Genomic DNA, 22,186 nt, shown 5'->3' with positions numbered 1-22,186 from the left:
ACTCAAATAAGAGATCCGTCTCACAAAATACGACATGTGAGACCTTCTCACACAAATTATTGTGTGATTGCGATCCTTGTCATGAGGCGCTACAAAACTAAATCACACTAAAAAGAAAAATGATCAAGTGCAGTTTCCTGTGATGGGACTAAATGTTCATTATTTCACTTGAAGCATTTTGTTATGCAAGTTGAGAATAAGAATCGGCACTATATAGGAATATCAATGTTAATTAGTTTATGGGCGATGTTTGCTTTCCTATTAATATTCAACTCGATTCGATTTAGAGGGAGAAAATATGACAAATGACATCATTTTCCACTCTTTATTATATACTGGACATAAATATGTTGCTGTTTTTAAGAAAATTATGGTTTGGTCACGTAAAATTTACACGATCTCATTGTGATTTTGATATTGTATTTAGTCACATTTTAGCATAGTGCGATGACTTTTTTTAAAATTGTTGCAAATTTAGTTTTTATTTTGGTTCCTAAAATGCTAACACGACGCCGAATATTGATGACACTTATGTTGTTATATCAATATTGGAATGAAAAAAAAAAAAACTAAAATGAAAATAAAAACAAAAACAAAAACAAAGTTAATGCAATACAATAAAATGTGATTAATAGTCTACTCATGGTTGCAAGATTAGGCAATAGAACCCTATGCCAGAATCAAAATATAATGTAAAAGAATCAAATTTAAATCCTATATAAGAAGGTTCCATTTTGCTTTGGTTGGTGGAGAAATCGTTTTTCTAGTTGGGGCACCATTAAATTCGTATTGATAGTACACCTAATTCTTCTTCTTTTCGGTTAACCAATTAAAGCCATCAAACTAAATTTGTTGAAGATAATCCTAAGAAAATTTGATGCCCACAATAAGTTTTATCTCCAAAAATATAAATTTTTTGCCTAAAGTTGCGTCTGAATGAAATGATTTGATTCAACGATGATTCGAAGGGTTGATTTAAAATGACAATTACCGGATTTGAAGAGAGTTTATAATATATTTCTTACAACCACATGTTTCGTAAGTTATTTTTTATGCGTTTTTATTTATCGTTCGTACCATAAGTTTTGATTTTGTCCACCGTTAATTATTGGAATTTAAGTTTGACCACAACTTCATGAGTTGTTTGGTGATATTACTTCATATATTCCAATCATCGGTTTTTTGTTTAAAGTTCACTAAAAAAACATTTACTATGATTTGAATTTTGAACTTCGAAATCAATACATGTATGTAAAAACAATAGTTTAATCACATAATTAAGCCGCATTAATACTAAATATTTGATACTAACAACGATTTGAAGCAATATAAATTATGAAAAAGACTAGAATCGTAAAATAATAATAATAAAGTAATAAGAATGAAATTAAAAGTTCGAATTTGGGATGATTCAATACAAATGACATGTATACATGTTCTATATATTTATGTTGGATGAATATAATAAATAAAAATCATATTCTGAAACTCAAAAATTCTTGTTGAATTATCAAGAACTTAATAATTTATACATATAAATGAAAATATATATGAATCCATGATAATCCAAATTTTTTTTAGAGTCGTGCAAAATTATGCGCGAGGTACAATCATAATCACTGAATATACATTGAATTTTTATTTAAATACATAAATAAAATCATATAACCTATCAAATATAATAAGTGCGAAATAATTTAAATGTTAATGTAACATTTTAACTGAATTTATGATCATATTAAATATATAATTATTTACATAAAACATCAAATATTATATCAATAGCTTATATTTTTTATGACAATGAAACTTATGGTTAATATTTTGAGTGCGTAATTTATAAAGTCTCGAACAAATACAATAATTTATGAACCACGTTAATCGAATAAATCATATTGCGAAAATTCTAACAACTTGATCGAAAAATTATTGATCAAAAATTAAACTAATTATTTAATAAATCATGTAAATGCCTTGGACACCTCCTAACCCACCCCTACCCCAACACACCCCCCGGGAATTTGTCCATAAATATACGTCCACTCCACTCCATTTCCAAAAACCAGACATCTCTTCCCCACCATCACCATTTCTCCTCTCCAACTTCAAAATCAAATCAAAATCCACAAAATGAGAACTGGCGGCGCGTTATTCCACACCACCAACCTCTCAGAAAACACCGCGGCAGAAGCAACCAACACCGCCAAGGCGACCTTCTCTCCTCCGGCCACCATCCAACGCTCTCCCTGGCACTCTCCTGTACCATACATCTTCGGCGGCCTGGCCGCGATGCTTGGACTCATAGCCTTTGCTCTCTTGATCCTCGCCTGCTCTTACTGGAAACTCTCCGGCCGAGGGAACAATGTCGATGGCGATGGCGCCGCCACCGAGAAAGGGGAGAGCAGCTCCGAGGACAAGGCCCTGCATGTATTCGAGGAGAAGTATTTGGTGATCATGGCCGGTGAAGTGAAGCCGACGTTCTTGGCTACGCCCATGTCCAGTAGGGCTTCTTCTTTTAACGATGATCAGAAACTTAACTGCAAAGAAACCGAGAAGACGAAGAATCCCATGAATAAAAATCAATTAACACCGACGGTGGAAGAAAATTCAGAAGAAACCGAAGGATCCCAACCTAGCCAAGAACAAATCCATTGATAATTTTGCGTTTGGGTTTTTGTTCAATTTTGAGATCTGAGAAAAATATATAAATTTTGTTGTGAGAAAACCAGCTCTAGTCGTGAAATGCGGGAGAGATTATCGTTTTTGGAGAATTAATTTTATTGTTCACAGCTGTTAAATCGTACTCATTTTACTCTGAATTTGTTTCATTACCGTTAATAGCTAGCTCATGCTCATCCAACAGGGTAAAGAGTGGCAAGTTCTACGTACATAATTATTAACACCATTATTTCAAGTAAAAATATAGGAAAAATTGCCTACACTTCCATTTTAAAATCACTGAGATTAGTAATACTTGTTTCAAAAAACTCAGAATAAATCAAAATTCGAAAACACGAAAAGTTAATAATTTTTTTTCATTAACATCGAATTTTCGAAGGGAATATAATATGTAATTCACACTTAAATATAAATAAAATTTTAAAATATAACATGAATTTAACATATAAGATTTGCATGAGATCAATAATCTTTCCATTGTATTGTTGTTATTGTTATTTCGATTCCCAAAAGTGAATAGCATAAAGCCATAGACATCGAGCTTAGCCATAACACTGTTATAAAATAGAATTTTTGTTATTTTTTTTATTTTTATCTTTATCTTCGTGATTTGAAAAGAATGATGAATCGAACTAAAGTTATCATCAACCACCGACCTTTTTCTCTGTTAAAGAGAATAAAGTAATTAAAGACAAAGGGAAAAAAAAAGTTGTCTCGGATAAAATAATCGATGTGATTAGGGTGAAACGGGTGAGTTGAGTTGGGGCAATTTATCGAATCTGATAAGAGTTTTGTTTGAAGAAAAAAATGAGCAAATATATATATCTCGAGGGAAAATATATCTATGTGATGTGGCTATAACCAAGTCCTGCAAGCAAAAAGATGAACTCGTGAATAGACTCCGACGTGGTCACTCCGATGCTTAAGTCAGTATGTGAAGATGAAGATAACCAGTGTAAAGAATAAATGTTACTTGTGTGTATATGCCAATATATCTCTAAATGAAATAAATGTACAACAAACCTGTTATTTATAGGAAGGAAGATGGTGATTTTTTCTTGTTTTCACTGTCTACTCAGCACTTGTAGCCGCCACCTACTTGTTGTCATGCCGTCTTGACTTTTTCATCACATCAAATCATTATGATTCTGTCAGGAACATTTATTGAGATAAGATTTCATCTGATCTCACATTCATGTGTGGTATTGTTACCGAGGCTTCCGGGGTTGTGAATCATCATCTGGGAATTCGCCCAAGAGGTTCGGGCCTCGGGTTGCCCGAGCGAATGACTTCCCGGGTATTTACTTTCTTGTAACTTATGAGCTTTTTCTACAATCCTACCATGATCCGGACAATCAATTTACTTTCTTGGGTCATCCATGATCAGGGCTTTTTCTGGTTATCACAATGTAAGAGAGGAGAAAAATGCTTACACCACAATACTACACACAAACACGAAGATGGTTCCTTAAATTTAAACAAAATAACATTTAAAAAAAAAAAACTATAGAATTTTGTCGAATTAAAAATCATAATAAGGCGGGGATGATCATGTCACAGTGGATGGTCCACGATCGAGTTTATTCAACAGGAACCGGAAGAACACGGATTTAGAGGGATAGCTTTTTAAAATTGTATTTCAGGAAATTAAGTATAATTTAAATTTTTTTCCCTAAATTGATTGTGTGTACTTCCGCCTAACATATCGTGTTTGATACCTTTTGATTTTATTGATTGATACACACATGTATTTCGAGGTACGCCTGATCGAGTTGAATGATTTTCAAGATTATACATCTACTCTGTCACATGATTTTTGCTATACCACCCATATATATATTATATATACACGCACTTTTATGCTATAATTTGAAATTTCACATTTTTAATCATCTCTATCTACATCATGACGCTAAACAAATAATTAAAATATAAAAAGATACTTGAAAGCACGTACAAGACATATTGCATTTTTACTTATGTATGTGTGTTTTATTTTCTTTTGCGATTTTGGTTATCTGTATTATCTATTTTCAGTTATAGTCATGTATATTCTGATTTTAGACAATTTTACTTATTATTCATCGAATGTGGATGTGACCATACATATATTAGCGGCATATCGACGATATATTTGCGTCACATCATTCTCACGTCAAAAAAAGAATTAAAATTATAAAAATGAAAACAAAAACAAAGATAATTATTTGAAATTGAAATTTGACAACATAAATATCAAAATCATAAAGAAACAAATATACAACAAAAAAATTATATAATTTTCTAAAGGTATATATGAATATATATATTAGGGGCGTGAAAATTTAAGAATCCAACAACTTATCTTAAAAGTAACAAAGAAGAAAGCTACGTGTGAGCTATATATGAGTGGCGTGTAGGGTTTATCTCGTGCACTCGACGACCTGAACCATAAAATCCTTAAATAGTTGTTGTATGTTTTTGGCTGCATCTCCCCATTATTAATGGTTAGATAACTTTTGAAGGAATTGGTTTTTCCTTCTCAACAGTTTGATTACTATTTTAGGAGATTCTTGTGATTGCAATTCATCATTTCACGAGATTTCTAAGGATTTCAAATATGTAGTCCCGTGTGACAATTTACATGGCTGTGTCTTAAAGACACGACAAGGTGTTTGTTACTGGAAAAAAAAAATTTAATTTAGGGATGGGTGATAGACCATCCCAACGCAAACTACAAGTTTGGAATGGCCCAAGATTAATTTAAAGTCGAGCCCAAGTTTGCGAGCACAGGGATCCTTCTGAACTTCTTCCCAAACATCCAATCCGCCCTTTCTTCTAGTTTCTTCGCCGCCACAAATTATTTTAACTTTGATTGTAGTACAATCTCTTGTTTTATTTCACTCATAAAAAAATATTATTTATTATTTTAAATATAGATTGGATCGACTTGTTTTACTGAAATAAATATCGTATCATTGGAGACCCTACTCCAAAAAAAATCTGATTTTTTTTGGAGTCGATAATCGGCTTCTTCTTTTGCCTAAAGATTGCAAACACATTTTAACTCGGAATCTTGTGAAATTTGGGTTCATCTGCAAATAAATGTTTAGGTCTCTATTCATGTTTTTATTATAACTTATAATTATAATTAGGTGACCTTGAAAAGGTCATATATAGAGTTTTACTAGAAAACACTGTAGAAGCTAACATATATAAAACGTCAGTTTTAAGATTTGTGTACGTATTTTTTTCCTCCTTTTTTTTTTTTTTATAAATATATACGGGACAAAACTATCTTAATTAATTATTTGGGCACAATTTCAACATTCGTGGCAATTAAAACAAGGTGAAGCCAAACAGAATTGGGCCAAGTATCGAGTTTCAAGCCGATCGATATCCAGTCACCAACATCAAAACATCTAATATACGCAAAGCTAGAGGGGTGACCTTATCCCTTCTAATTCAGTTTTTTTTTTAACTACTGCAAGAATTTGCAATTGCTGTCTGGATAGATTTTTCGTGAGATGATCTCATAAATATATATTCGTGAGATATATCGATCCATTCATATTTACAATGAAAAACAATGATTTTGACATAAAAAATAATATTTTTTATTTGTCATAAGTTGAATCAAAGATTAATCTCATAAAATTGATTTTTGAGACCATTGATTGAAATTTTTTTGTTGTATTTGAAATCCACCGCAACGACTCCAAAACTATATTACTTATTCCTAATAAAAAATATGAAAATATAAATAATTTGAAAATGACAAAAAAGAATATAATGTTTAGATAATTATTTCAGTTGAATAAACATACCACGCATGTGTATGTATCCTCACAGACTTCGTGGAGGAATGTTATATCTTCTACTCCATCGTAAAACATTAAATTACAAATCTCATAATTTTAGTAGGATCGAGGCCTTCCCCTCCTCTTATCCGGGAAATCACGTGTAAACTTCGGCCACGAACAACCAATTTGCCTTTTATTTTGTTTTCCAGCTATGCGTACATGTAAGGGTACAAGTTGCCCAAACTCTCAAATCACATGGGACCCATACTTCATAATGAATCCCCTTGTTTTTTCTTCTTTTGACACAGATTGCACAAAGAGCCAAACAACCCCTTATTCTAACGACGATTTCTCTATGGCTAATATTATGCCACGTTGCATCTTTTCATTGGCCATTTCGTGATCTCCCTTACCCATCCTCTTCTGACCTTATTTTCTCGATATAAATAATAATCATTTGTTTAATTAATTCTTGCATCGTATCATGTAATTAATTTGATGAAATAAATATATTTGAAAATTAGAATAAACGAAGTTGAGTACGCAAGCTACTATACCCTTGGAAGCTAATTAAATTATAATCAAGTCAAAATTCGAAAATTTAAATAAATAAATTCAAAATAAATTTTGATGACTTTTTGATGGTATTATTGGTCCTTAGTGTATTAAAAGCAAGGAAATAGGAGATGGTATCATTTTCCTTCATACAGTTCTGAAAAGACGAATACAAGAAGAAAAAAAATGGCGGGTGAAACTTGGAGCTCCACTTCGAAGATATGCGACGCATGCAAAACTTCCCCCGCCGCGGTGTTCTGCCGGACGGACTCCTCTTTCCTCTGCACAACATGCGACACAAACATCCATGCCGCCAACAAGCTGGCTTCACGTCACGCTCGTGTCTTCCTTTGCGAAGTCTGCGAGCAGGCCCCAGCTTCCGTTACCTGCAAAGCCGACGCTGCGGCGCTCTGCGCCGCGTGCGACCGTGATATTCACTCCGTCAACCCCCTCGCCGGCCGCCACGAGCGCCTTCCAGTCATCCCCTTCTACAACGCCGCTTCAGCCATGAGATCATCTCCCTCCACCGCCATAATCGGGGATGAATTCTCTGAGGAGGAGGCGGAGGCCGCTTCATGGCTCCTCAACGACCCGAGTAGTAAAGTGGACGATGAATCCGGGTCGCCCGAATATAAATCCGCCGAGTACTTGTTTAATGATCTGAATCCGTGTTTGGATCTTGATTTGATATCGTATGAGCAGAAGCTCAAGAATATTGGAGTGATAAACGAGAAAGAGCAGTACCATTGTTCTGATGGAGTGGTGCCGGTTCATCAGTGCAAGAACGAATTCGAATCGGGTCAGATTCCGGGTCCGGTAGTTGACGGGTTTCCTACTTGTGAAGTGATCTATCCAGGATCCAAGCCTTTCGTGTACAACTTCACCTCACAATCCATCCGCCAAAATGTACGTTCTTCATATATCCTTCATTCTTATATTATCTTTTATTATTTCTTGATTTGCAATATCATTCTTTTTCAGCCAGCATTTTTGTTCGTCTTAATTCTAATAACAATTAAAACTTATTCGGAAAATACTTTATAGTTGAACTCGATTTCGAAAATTAAACTTTAGATTAATGCGTGCTATTTTGACTTGAATTCACAACGGTACAGCACATGCATGATGTGGATTCAGTGGATCATAATACCAATCTATCAGATCATCTTAGTCACTTTTGGTGCTAATAAACTAAAAATCTAAATCACTTTTTTACTGACTGAAATTGAAAAACAGGTATCATCTTCGTCCTTGGATGCGGGATTGGTACCGGACCACAATCCGATGGCCGATGCAATAAACACATTTGCGACCAACGAGACTATCCCTGCCAACCCGGCCTCCGGGCTCGACAGAGAAGCAAGGGTGTTGCGGTACAGGGAGAAAAGAAAGAACAGGAAGTTCGAAAAAACCATCCGATATGCCTCGAGAAAGGCCTATGCGGAGACGAGGCCTAGAATCAAAGGCAGGTTCGCCAAACGTTCAGAGCTCGAACTTGATTCCTCCTACTTTGTCGTCCCAACTTTTTAGTTAAAGTCGTGGGATTGTTTGCATTTCTTGTTTGATACAAATATTGTATATGCATGTTTTGTAGGACCTAATTATCACAACTTGACGATGTTTTTTTAGCTTTAATGATGTAACCTTATCTGTGGACTGTAATGTGATCAAGTTTTGTTTCTGCAGCAGACTGTCAAGATTGAGTTTCTTAAATTTTGTTTTCTGGGGTTTCAAATGATCGTTTAAACAGTAGGGTTTCAAATATCCACACAAATATTAATAACCCAAAATTTATTATCGAAACACTAGAAAGAAAAGTTGCAAACATTAAGAAAATTCTTTCTGCTTCTTGCTCAATGATTAAATTGCAAGAATCAAGCAGTGATTCTATGCTTTCCCTACGAATTCGACATCGAACAAAAGAACAGAATCTGGGGGAATAATGCACGAGCCTCCTCTACATCCAGCTCCTCTTATCCCATATCCAAGTGCAGGAGGAATTCTCAGCTTACGTTTTCCTCCTACAAAATTATACCAATCAATATTTGTCGAAGGGATTAAATATGGATTTCTAGCTATTAACCAATAAATCTCAATATTTTTTATATAAATTAATTTAATTCAATTAGATAACAATAAGATAATCTACAAAAAATTCAATAGTTCTATTTGATAAACATAAAAAATTTGAGACGAATGGAGATATATACCTACATGCATGTTAGATAGCACAGAAAAAAAGGATGATATATATACTAGTGTTACCTGCAGACATGGCCGGAATCCCATCACCACCAAGGATTCCTTCATCCCATCCTTTTATCACCTAATTATCATAAATTTGACGAAAATACTAATTAAAAAATTTATCCAATCTTATGTTTATACTAGAATATTAAACTCGAGATTTTGAGAGTAATATTAACATGACATAGAGCACATGCTATTAACTCGAATGTATAATTCTTGCTCTCCGTATGGCTAAGCGGCAAAATTTTAGGTTTTAGTTTATTAAGTTTCCAAAGTTTGATTGTGGTACAATGAATTTTAATTTTTGACTATATATTTTAGTCAAATTGATGATGTGACTGAAAAATGCAGATGTCATTGAAATTTGTTGAATTTTCATATGTTGGGTTGGACCAAAATAGTCGAAAATTAAAAATTCATATTTAAAAACTAAGCTTTGAAAACTAAATGGACTAAAACAAAAAATTGAACAAGCATGACAAAAAATTATTTTCCCAAATATATATAAACATGTATTATGATGAAACTACATCCAAGAGTACCCAAACTCGTAAAATATTGATTTCCAAATCAACAGTTACAATATTACCTCACCAACACCAACCCGAAAAGTGAGAGGCTTCCCCCTATCGTAGCTGCTGTCAAATACCTTGCCATTCTCCAGTTTCCCCACATAATGTGCCTGCAAAAAAGGCTCTTTCCCTCATTTTCAACATGTGTAAGTTTTCTTTTTCAGAGGGGTTTTCAGTCTTATCTTAAGAGACAATTAATTGAATACAAATTAAGTTTTATGATAATTTATGGTTCGATCTATATATACCTCGTGAATAGATAGGCATGAAAGTAATGCCTCGAATTACCTTGATAAGCTGTCCTTTGACAGGCTCGGGTCCAGTCCCGATTACTTTGTCGCAATACTCGAGGCCTGAAGAAGCTGCGGTGAACTCGCACGGTGGAGAGGCAGCTTCCTTGGCTGCCGCAGAATCCTGCTGAGGATTAAGAAACTGAAGAAAACTACCGAAGCAAAAACCAATCCCAAATGCTGCTTCTCTTCTGCTTATAGAAGCTGAAGTTGCCGTGTTTTGTTGTATCTGTAATTTCACACCTGAGGATTTGAAATTATACAGTTTCTTTCTGCAGATTCCTGTGGCAGCATTGGTTTTGGGATTGTATGCCCAAATGGAAAATGGAAGAGTGTTCATGTCCAGTTTCTAGCCAAACACAAGGAGATAAGCTTGGATTAACATCTCGGAAAATAGGGAAAAAAAGGACGGGTTACCTTGAGAGCCTTGAGGGACCGGGCTCTCGAAACTGAGTTCTCAAAATGAAAAAAATAATATATACTTGTACATCGACACACGTATTGAATGTTTGTATAATAATTTTTATAATTCATTTGATTTATATTTAGATGATGAATTGAAAAATAAAAGATAAAAAAATGATCTCAGCAAAAATTGAACTTTTAACCTAAATTCAAAAAAATAATTAATGACTCTATCCACTGAACTACATATAACTTGCATTAAAATTTTAACATTATATTAATATATATAATTATCAAAACAGACCATGACATCAAATAAGAACCGATCCTTCATTCTTTTTATGAGAAACCGACATTTCTAACCTGGTTGTGTGTGTAGAAAAATGAAAGGAATGATGGTTTGTAATCTAGGTTCTTCGAAAAACATTCCAAATAACAAGAGGAACCAGGCTAGTCCTCGATGTCTCAAAACAAAAAAAATTATAAGCAGCTATGAGTTAACTCCAATATAATATTTTATACAATTTTGTCTCCTTTTTTTTAATGACATGATACGTATAATTTAGATATGTTTCATTATATTTAATAAATGAATATATCATTGATGAACATAAAATGATAATCATCCAAAACTGATAATAAATTTTTTTGTTCAAGTAAAATTATGTTCAACCAAATAAAAGAAATTTAAAATCAAATTAATGTCTTTTTAAAAATATTTTCGTAATTATCTTTACAAATAACCCGGCCCATATCAAGTAACTTATCCTACTCCAGTGTCCATCTTACGGTGCCGGGTGAACAATTTGGGAGAAATCAAGGGTAAAATCATGCAGATCTTCGTGAAAACCCTAACTGGAAAAACCATCACACTGGAGGTCGAGAGCAGTGATACCATCGATAAAGTTAAGGCCAAAATTCAGGTTCCATTTTGATGATTGATTCCTCTTTTCTCATCCCTGTTGATTTTTTCATCTGTTATCTTTGGTAACCTCTTATCTGATCTTCAGCTATTTTAAATTGGATCATTTGATGCTGTAATGCTGATTATATTGTTCTGTTTGTCAAGTGTTAACGATATTGAAGGAACTAGGGGGTTCTGAAATTGCTATTTTTTCGTGATTTAAGTTTGGATTTCTAGTGGTGGAGCTGAACGAGGTGGGGGGGTTGGGGGGGGGGTGGTGGCTCCCTACTGTGACGGGCGACTGACCCGCTAGTGCTGAGCCTCCTTCCAGTTACGAGCCACAGAAGCTAGCAAACAAATGCATTAATAGCTATGATGCAACTTGAAATAGAGACATATATTGTTACAGATTTGATCCTTAACACCATCAAGATCAGTTGTATTGCGTAATTTGCCGAGAACAAATTAATGATTCCAGATCAACCAACTAGTCTATGATGTATATGCAGCAATGCACCAGAAAAGTAAAATCAACTTGACAGAAACAAAGAAAGTTAAGCCAACAAAATTAAAACACGCCATCGATTTACGTGGTTTGACCAATGTGACCTACATCCACGGGAGAGGAACCACTTTTATTAAATCAACAAGTCTTTACAAAGCTTACACCAAGAATAAGAAATATAGTATGATATTTCAAGCTCTCAACTTTTCAGCCCTTATTCTTCTCTTTTTCTATCCTTTGTTCCTTGTTATTATTCTGAATACTATAAGTTTCTTGAGTTTTTGAAAGCTCTTGTATCTTCCTTTTATACCAGCAAATTACCCCAACTAATTCAGTTACCGTTGGACTTGAAAGTTTCTATCTGTCATGGCCAGTTAACAGACTGATTCCCATGCTGCGAAGACCAAGAGTCAACCTTGTGAGACAACCCATTCCACATATATTGTTGCTGATTTCTATAGTTTGTTGTTTCTTTTTGTTCCGCTTATATTTTGTGTTTAAGCATTATGCTTGGTAATTGGAGTCCTGAAAGCTGTCCTGTAATATTTGCAGTATTTTGCGATTAGATTATCTTATGTTGACGTAAGAGTTTCTTCAATTTGGGCAATATGAAAGGCCATAGAAGATTATTTCTTTTTTCTCACGAGATTGGAAACTTATGCTCCTCGAGTTTAGTAACTTTTCTCTTTGGTGAAATTGGAGCGCACGCTGATTCAACTATAATACCTACATCTAATTGTGTTTTCAGTAGCGCAAAGTAGAGGTGTAAACGAGTCAATTGAGCCGAATATGATTGAAAATTTAGGGCTTGAATTCGGCTCGAAACTGATATGTTCGAGCTCCAACTCGATTCAAAACTCGAAAAAAGTTAATATTTTTTTCGTGTTTGATTCAGAGCCGAGCTCGGGTTTGAGCTCGGCTCGAAAAATTGGAACATATTCGCGAACTATTCTAAGTATTGCTCAAAAATAGATAGTTGAAAAACTCAAAATATATTTATATTATATTAATAATATCAATGTCCGCGATCGGCTCGCGAACTATGGAATAGTATAATTTGAGCTCGAGTTTTGTTCGGAAAAAAGTTCCGACATGTTCGAGTTCGGCTTGAATTCGATAACACGAATCAAATATTTTTCTAGCCAGCTGATATAGGTGGATTTTACATATTTTTCATGATATTTGAGGTCTCATTGTGTTACAAATATTGTTTTGATTGCATCCATTTTGTGGTGTTTTGTCATTTGTTATGTTTTTTTAGTTGCTCATATGTCGCGTGGTTGAAAATGCAGCAACTCGGGAATAAAACGAAGGGAAGTGGTCAAAGTGCGATAGATATCCGCTCGGGCGGAAACTTATGTGCGCCCGGGTGCATCGATGGGAAAAATAACAGCAGATTTACGAGGGACATCCGTCCGGACGAAAACTTATGTGCGCCCGGGCGCATTTGATTTTTCGGAAAGATTCTAGGGTCGATTTGTTTCCTTATTTTGGAGCCCATTGCTGCTATGGAAGGGGGGAGAGACGAAATTGAGAGGGGATTCAGCAGCCAAAGAGTGGAGAAAAAGAGAGAAAAGCTTGGAGTAAAGTTTTGGAGAAGAGAGAAGCTTGAAGTTGAAGATTATCGAGATTCCAAGCATCGTTCTTCGCGTTTTTCTTCAAATCTAGTATGTCTAATTTAGAATTTATTGTTTAAACAATCTTTTGCTTATTTTTAATATGAAGTCTAGTAGCTTAACTTTTATATTTGTTCGGATTAAGGGGATCCTACCCCGAACTTTGATTTAAGTAATTTATGTTTCGGCTATCGATTTATGATTGAGTATGCTACTGTTTTTCATTACGTTATTAAAGTGTAGCTAGCAATAATAATCATCTCATATCGCGAGTGAGTTCGAGAGATAGCTTGTGATAGGAACGAGTAGCATGGTCCGTGGATCTACATTTTACATAGAAATATGAAGTTGGATACATGTTGATAGTTATAGTCCTAAGGGTCGAAAACTAGGGGATTTCATTGATCGGCATGCGATTCACCTTTGATAAATAATTAAAGAAATTTAATTGCTTCACTGAGTAGAATTAGTTTGGCATAGCTTGAGAGGACGTGTTCAATTGTGTAAGAAATCCCATCAAAAGCGTAAATCATTGTCGAGCGAATTAAGTAAATAACGAGGGGTAGGTGAACCGAGATTCCCAACAAATTCATTTCTCATTGAATTTTAATTAATCATTCTAGATTATATATCTCATTATTTAATTCTTGAAATTTCTCTTTGAGTTTTTTATTTAATTATAGTAGCAGAGAACAATCATTCAAATTTCGTTGCTAAGGATTTGATAACTGAAAATAATAATTGCAAAATACAGTTCTAATGGAACGATACTCGTACTCTAGTACATTATATTATTACTTGACATCGTGCACTTGCGATTATTTCGAGCTTAAATATTATTAATTTTGACCAAGTGTTTTACGGGGAAGTTTTGCTCGATCACCAGCTCGAAAAGCTTGCGAATGGGCTCAGTTTGTTTACACTCTTGGCGGAAAGGGTTTGAATATTTGCACGAAAACTATTCATTTTCATTTTTCACCTTGTTTTCCTCATCTTTTGAGTGGGGACGAGCTGGATGTAATGTTGTATGGTAAAACATTGATTTGTTTTTGCATTTTGGTTTCCTTAGGAGCTCATCTTGTTCTGAAACTGATTAAATACGCCTCTTACTGCTTTTCCAGGACAAGGAAGGTATACCTCCAGATCAGCAGAGGCTCATATTTGCAGGTAAACAGTTAGAAGATGGCCGAACATTGTCAGATTACAATATCCAGAAAGAATCAACGCTTCACCTTGTCTTGAGACTAAGGGGAGGGACTATGATCAAGGTTAAGACCCTCAACTGGAAAAGAGATTGAAACCGATATTGAGCCAATTGATACCATCGACCGGATTAAGGAACGAATCGAGGAGAAAGAAGGAATCCCTCCAGTGCACCAAAGGTGTGGTACATTTTCTTTTTCTGCTGACTGAATCTTGATTTGATTATTGATTTTGTTAGATTTGCAAAAGTAGGTGGTCCAAACTCGCATGTTTTTATTTGAAGATTTTGGTTTTTTTCAAGCACATCTTTTGAACCATGACTTAAAGTCATGAAAAAATAACTGATTGACTTTGAATTTTAATATATTGGGCCATATGGTGAAACAAACATATTTTTTGTATGTAGGCTCATACATTGGTAAGCAACTTGCAGATGATAAAACTGCCAGACTACAATATCGAGGGAGGCTCTGTTCATTCACCCGGTTCTTGCTCTGAGAGGGGGGGTGGGGGGGGGGGGGGGGGGGGGAGTCTATGAAGAGCAACTGGGATTCCATAGATTTGCAATTAAATTTGACTTACTGGAAACCGGTTAATGTGGCTTATGATAGGCCAGTTTATTGAAATATTCATGAAATTGTGATTGTGTCTTCCCTTATTTACGTGTCTCAATTATGAGAATTTATTTTCTGTGAATCCTCTAATTGGCGGTTGAATCATATTGAATCACGGGATTGATTCACAGAGAAGTAATTCATCACTCGTGAGTCCGGAAAATTGTTTCTATTTGCTCACATGTCACTTTGTGTTACAACTACATAGTGGTGTTTCATAAACAAATGGACAAAATGATCGATGAGCTGGGAAGACTCTCCGATTTAAATCCTTCTAAATTTGTGGCCGTGTAAATTACGCGATGGGAAGAACGGTTATCGAAAGTGGTATCGTTGGGGGTAACCATAATTTGATACATTTGCATTTTTTCGCGAATGGCTATGATTTCCATGAGCCCCCAAAAGCGAGCCAATGTAGGCGTTGGTTCTTACAATGTCGACGATATTCTTTTACAAATGATCATGCAGTGTCTTTTAGTTTTAAGATCTTTTTCTAGTTAATGGACTGATATTTTGGGTTTAGAGTTTTACATCAACTCGAGAGATGAGTACGTTCTGCTAACGTAGGAGCTCTATTCTTGTCTACGTTTTCCCTAGTGCTAGGATACTGCGATCAGAAAAGTATGGCGCATGGATCTTCCAAGTAGACATCAAAGAAGTTACACAAGGAAATAAAATTACAAATCACATTAAAGACAATCATTGCGTTAGATATCTGAAGTCATACATTTCCGAAGAACAAATTTTAAGTAGAGCATAACTTGGCATCATAGGTTTCTGTCTTTTCTACACTTCATTGGAGTACAACTCTTTCTATTCGTGTTCCTTTTGTCTTCGTTACTTCTCCAATCTCGACTAAATAGAGAAATGGAAGAAGCATTGAACCACCATATAAAAGCATTTTATGCCTCAAACTGAGTTGCTATTCGAGGGTTCATCTTTGTTGGTCAAAAAACGGACAACAACGATGGTGATATTATCGGCACTTCCTCTCTGATATGCTTCCTGCATTAGCCTCTTTGCTGCTTCTTCGGGCTCTTGGATCGGTTTAGTCATCGAAACGGCTTCCTGTAGATAAAGTATTAATTACAAATATATTCAACCTTGGATATAACAGCAAGAATTCAGATTACACAACCAATGAACTCAACCCAAAATGTAGCACCTCATTCGTAACAACGTCCCAAAGTCCATCACTTGCGAGGATAAGGAACTCTAAGGTGTCATCAACCTTTTCCTCCTGTGGAAAACAAGGTATCAAAACATTGGATAGGATCACCAATGGTTTTGCTAGAAACGCCTTACACGCAAGAACATTAAGACCCGTTGAAGGCTTTCTTGAAAAATTTTCATAGCATGAAATGAGCCATAACGCTTTAAAATATCAGGAAATGACAAATTTGGGGCCACACACACGACGATCAGAATCATCAGATGTTCAAACAAAAAAGATCAAATTTCATGACAACACAACAATTCGTCCATATTTTCCTTCCATCAAAATAATATGATAGTTTGCATGATATTGACTTGTTCACATATATCATTATAAGAGAGTCTTTACAGCACACCTGGATTTCTGGATCCGCGACAACATACTGCTTCAACAGTCTATCACCAAATGCACGAGATACTGCAAGCACACCTCCAACTCTCCAAGTCCCTATAGAGAGTATTAAATCAGTAGAAAGCCGGAAACCATTCACACCGCAAGAATGATACTAAATAATAATCGAGAATGAAAAAGCTATGGTGACTACTACTACCTGCCCACATTACAAAACCTCCAGCATCTTCAATTCTCCGTCTCTCATCTGTTTGGTCCGGCTTGTGATCTCGGGAGACAGCAATGGCTGAAAAATACAACCAAACCATTTAATCCCGTGGAATAACAAATTGCAGAGTGAATACTCCATGGAATAGATAGTATATTGAGTACAGTCAGCATCCATAAAGGGCAGTAAGCTAGTATTATTCTGAAAAGTTTAAGTTCTAATGCTAACTGATAATCTTGCCTGTTTAATTGCATCAAATAAATACTCCCTGAATTTAAGGGTTCTAATTTCAGTATGTAGCGTTGTAAAGTGTCGGTTGTTGTAACTAAGTTATTATAAATAACAGTAACAGTTCAACTCAAGTATTTAATCCATATAGCGCCTAAATGTTAAATTTCCACTCTTGTACAGCGAAAGCAGCCATACAGGACTGCAGGCCATCACTGATATCCAAAAAATGTGATCGGTTTTAATTGGCAATGACTTTCATTCTCCATCTAAAGATAAAACTGATTCAACGAAGATTTCAGTTCGAGTAAATTGTATATAGAGATGCTTAAAAGAACCAAGCATGTCGATCTTACCATTACCAGCCCGGCAAACGACAGCTCTGGAATCACCAACATTTGCCACCAATAAACGGTCACCAACAAGGATAGCGGTGGAAGCAGTTGACCCTGCATCCCTGTTCTGATTATTTTCAGATTTCAACAACTCCGAGTCTGTATGACGGTATGCATCAGCTGGAAAGGAACCAAGACAGCAAAACAAAGCGAAAAGTAAGAGAAGCTTGTAATATAATGTAATAATTGTGATGAAACATGAAAAACATACCTATAGCCAATTTGGTGTCCGAAATAAATGTTGGGTGCCCGATCAGATTACTGAAAAGGTTTTTTTTAACATATTCTGCAGCTCGAGCTCCACCATGACCTATAATGGCAAAGACAGATACACAAGTGAAGAACCGCTCCAAAAACATAGAATTTGGTAAACTACTACAAGTCATTCAACAGTAAATTCTAGATCCAGGAAAAATAACACGGAATAAATTAGGTGAAACTATAGGGAGCTTTAAGAATGTTGACCAAAGAAAATCAAGAAAAGAGTAAAGTAGACATATATTATGCTATATACTACTTGTTAATATGAATGTGCTGGATGACATTTACTGAATTTTGAATGAGATGAGTTGTTCACATTAATTTGCATATCGATGAATAAGGTAGATGTTACTGATTTCATTAGTTCTTGACCTGCTACATTTGTCATTTACATCCCCTCTGTCAACTGTGTTTATAAATTTATCAAGAAAAAGATAACGAAGTTAATGAAAAACTTAGCACATGGAAAATTTCCTTTTTCCATATGTTAATTATGGGGCTAGAATCTACACCATAGATCTTCTAACTCTTAGAAAGGGGAAACCGTGAATACAATCATCCTCCATTGCAAGAAAACAATAAAACTAAAGGACCGTTGCATGTCTAGGAGAAAACCCTAAATTTATTTACCTGGACCGCTGATTTAATGGATTTTGGAAGGGCACAGTGTGCATTTTAAAAAAAAGGTCTAAAATTCAAAATTTGCATCTTGCCTCCCGCTAGATCCGTCCCTGATAGTAACGTGGTATCATAAGCTTCTAAAAGTAGATTACTTGTTTCTTTCATGAAAATTTTGAAGACAAACTTGTGTAAACTCCAATTGCCTGGAGAGAAATTGAGAGAGAGGGGGAAGGCATACCATCAAAGACACCAAACAGACCAACTATCTCTCCATCCACACCATCAATTCTTGTCTCGTAGAAATCCTCCATCGAGGACCTTTTACCTGGAGCACTTGCATATCCGTAGCTGAACTTCTCATTCTGACTGCAACAAGTTAATTAGGGGTATTAAGGGTTAGACCATATAACATGCAACATGTTCTTCTTTCTGAGATGAACATCCATGAATATCTTGACAGGATATGACGAAACAGAAACTTCAGTAATGTACAATTTAAAGAAATTTAAACCAAATTGCTGCTGTTCATACCATGCATGACCATGCATGAAAGCCCAAAAATGAATAGAATTTTTTGGTGTCAAAAAGTTTGTTGCTTATTCATCTTAACAAATTTCCAAAGCCACAGATAGCGTCAATTATACCAACAAAACCACATTTTCTCAGCGAAAACAAACAAGTCCAACTTATTTGTCATATATACTAAGTTAAATCCCATAGATGGGAGAGGTATCATTTTTACAGGAAAAAAGAAATAGCTACACAGGGAATATAAAAAATTAAATTTTTCCGAAGCTTTTTCACAAAAAAGAAAGGGTAATCTAAAAAATATCCATCATAACGACAAATATAGTCCAACAGACATGTTGTTAAAAGCTCCTAAATCGTGCGGCGCCGATAACGTATGTGACAAATGAAAAATTCACTATTTCAATTAAAACTTCTAACAAAAACAATCTTTTTCCGAAATTAATGCAAAGTAGACCCGACAAAATGCGACAAAGGTTTTACAACTAACTAATCAGAGTAACCACACGTGACTCAGACCTCAAAAAACAAGTCAGCAGCCACCTATAGCTGGTTAGCAGAAATTAAGATTGATGCAAAAGATAATGAACGAAGGCCATGGAATTTTTTTTTGACTCCACTTTGTGCATTATCACATACAAAGAACAGTAAATCACATTAACGAATGCAAGTGGTCGATAAATAACAAGAGAATTCGATTCATAAATCAGAATGAATAAGCACATATTTTCTTGTTAAATAATAAAAGAATCTTGATTTGGTGAGCAAATTAGAAACCTGAAATAAAATCAAATCAAATAAACAACATAATCGATAATTCAAAATTGGCATGAAACATGGACAAGACGATCACCTGAGGCCTCCGCCGCTGACGGGGGCGTCATCAACTTTGTTTTGGCTGGTAGATTGCGACAAAACTGAATTGAGATAACCCATATAACCAATCTCAACCTTATATTCTTTATGCTGAGAGTCCTTTTATTGCTTCAAATTTTTGACCTTTTCAAATCAAATGCAAAAGGATCAAGTTCTGTTGCCCTCTGGCGAGAATGTGCAGCAAATCTAGATAACCTAAATAGGAAATGGCTTATAGAATTGGTGCCAAGAAACAACTATCACACCATCACAGCATCTGAAGTATTTTCAATCCCAATAATTGATTTTACCATCCAACCTCCCAAGGAAAAAACAAAATAAAACAAAAGAAGAGAGCAAAAATCCCATCAAACGTAACAGATCTAACAATATGCAAGGGCATGAACTTTATGAGCCACAAAAGGAGAAGCGAACAAATCCAACGTCCTCAATTTTTTAAACCCTTAATCAGATTACATAGTCGAAATACATCCATACCCGTCATATAAAAAATTTAGAACTTTTTTCCTTTTTCTCGGCTTAAAAAATGAAATCTTTTATCACAACATGACTGAATAACTTCTTCAACGGTGCCTGTTAGTCTTACGCTCATCAAATAACATAAATATGTAAAAGGAAACCCACAAAAAAATAATTACTTCAACATACAGAGGCTGCGTAGAAAGAGATACAAACCTGAAAGATGGACTGGAGAAGAGAGAGCCATGAATGAGAAAAGAAAGACAAGACGAAGAAAATATCAGCTTATCTTGTAATAGCACAATAAATTATTGCGACAGTTTTGAATCAAGAAAATGGATCAATGATTAGTCAAGATTAAGATAATCAACAAGAGGAGTAATAATATCATAAAAATCCTTCCTGTCTTTTCTGGGGTTTTCCCATTTAATTTCCAGGAAGAAAAGAGAGAGAACTCGTTTAAATGCGATGATTTGTATTCACTTGTTATGGGTTGTTTTGGGGTCCTACGCATAGCCGAAATTAAGGGGATGAAGATTGAAAATGAAACTTGGTCAAAACACAAATTTGACGTGTAACTTTAACTCCGGTTTCATTCAAACAACGGGTGGGCTAATTAATTTTACACTGTTTGTCGTAAAAACAACACTTATCAAATATTCTAACCCAAGTTTTATACAATGATTAGAATTATAACATTATTATATCCATATATTGATCTTATGTACTAAACGAATGTTGTGGTAATGTTTTCAAAAAATGCAATGAATATTGTGACAACTTACCCTCCCCTCCATCAATCCATAAATTAAAAACAAGCTCTGGCTTTGGATTGTTTTTAAAAGATTTTGTTTCTCAAGGTTCAAAAGTCACGCGAGAATCCATTAATTTTCACCAAATACCCTACACGCACAACAATATTTTCCCACGTATTTAATTATCATAAGGAAAGTGAAGGTATCAGCGTGGTTTCATTTCTATGCAGAGATTATAATGTACATTAAATGACATGACAATAAGTCAACTTTATTAAATGAAGATATTATTAGTAAACATAGAATTCAATGACCCACCCCACCCCACCCCCAATAAGGTTACATATAACAAAATCCATCCACCTAAAAATAATTACATAGAAACTCCAACATTCCTACGCAAGAATCACAACAACTCTTGTGAGACGGTCACGAATCAATTTCGAGAGTCGAATCTCTTATTTGGATCATCTATGAAAAAATATTACTTTTTATGCTAAAGTATTACTTTTTTATTGTGAATATCGGTAAAATTGACCGTCTCACAGATAAAAATTCGTGAGACCGTCTCACAAGAAACATTCTCGACAAGAAATTATATCAGGATGAATAAATGATAGAGCGTATGTTGTCCAATTCAAAGAAACTAGCATTTTAAATAAATTGCATAAATATTTTTTAAAAAAAATGATGATCGAGGATTCATGCTTGGGGACAATGACCTTATTGGATTCTTAAATTTATGTTGGTTTATTTCCTTGAATCAGATTTTGGACATTAATTTGAAATAAAGAATTGGATGGATTGCTTTGGTTCATGATAACGCGCATGCTTTACATTCAATGAATTAGATTTTTGGATACTAATATTATCAAGTAATTTAATTACGTTTTTTTTTTATATATAAGAATGA

The 22,186-nt window shown here is 34.9% G+C and overlaps 3 protein-coding genes and 1 pseudogene across 3 annotated transcripts; 2 read left to right on the top strand and 2 right to left on the bottom strand.

Annotated features, from left to right (window-relative positions):
* Positions 1-7,139: 7,139 nt before the first annotated feature.
* Positions 7,140-8,696, top strand: LOC142545234 (zinc finger protein CONSTANS-LIKE 3-like). Its single transcript, XM_075652283.1, has 2 exons — positions 7,140-7,922; positions 8,253-8,696. The coding sequence occupies exons 1-2, from the start codon at positions 7,203-7,205 to the stop codon at positions 8,544-8,546; spliced, it is 1,014 nt and encodes a 337-aa protein (XP_075508398.1). The 5' UTR covers positions 7,140-7,202; the 3' UTR covers positions 8,547-8,696.
* Positions 8,697-8,778: 82 nt separating this feature from the next.
* On the bottom strand, positions 8,779-10,556 carry LOC142545235 (peptidyl-prolyl cis-trans isomerase FKBP13, chloroplastic). Its single transcript, XM_075652285.1, has 4 exons — positions 10,127-10,556; positions 9,856-9,948; positions 9,282-9,342; positions 8,779-9,037 (listed from the first exon to the last, which is right to left on the bottom strand). The coding sequence occupies exons 1-4, from the start codon at positions 10,466-10,468 to the stop codon at positions 8,904-8,906; spliced, it is 630 nt and encodes a 209-aa protein (XP_075508400.1). The 5' UTR covers positions 10,469-10,556; the 3' UTR covers positions 8,779-8,903.
* A 644-nt stretch (positions 10,557-11,200) lies between these two features.
* LOC142545084 (ubiquitin-NEDD8-like protein RUB2) lies at positions 11,201-15,396 on the top strand (annotated as a pseudogene).
* A 638-nt stretch (positions 15,397-16,034) lies between these two features.
* On the bottom strand, positions 16,035-20,989 carry LOC142545233 (putative protein phosphatase 2C 59). The gene is made up of 9 exons (XM_075652282.1): positions 20,735-20,989; positions 20,037-20,357; positions 18,894-19,021; positions 17,985-18,083; positions 17,735-17,893; positions 17,142-17,228; positions 16,947-17,038; positions 16,541-16,615; positions 16,035-16,443 (listed from the first exon to the last, which is right to left on the bottom strand). The coding sequence occupies exons 2-9, from the start codon at positions 20,117-20,119 to the stop codon at positions 16,285-16,287; spliced, it is 882 nt and encodes a 293-aa protein (XP_075508397.1). The 5' UTR covers positions 20,120-20,357; positions 20,735-20,989; the 3' UTR covers positions 16,035-16,284.
* Positions 20,990-22,186: the final 1,197 nt, after the last annotated feature.

This window comes from Primulina tabacum, chromosome 5, assembly GCF_025594145.1.
Source record: "Primulina tabacum isolate GXHZ01 chromosome 5, ASM2559414v2, whole genome shotgun sequence".
Taxonomy (NCBI): domain Eukaryota; kingdom Viridiplantae; phylum Streptophyta; class Magnoliopsida; order Lamiales; family Gesneriaceae; genus Primulina; species Primulina tabacum.
This window is presented reverse-complemented; position numbering and strand designations above follow the sequence as displayed.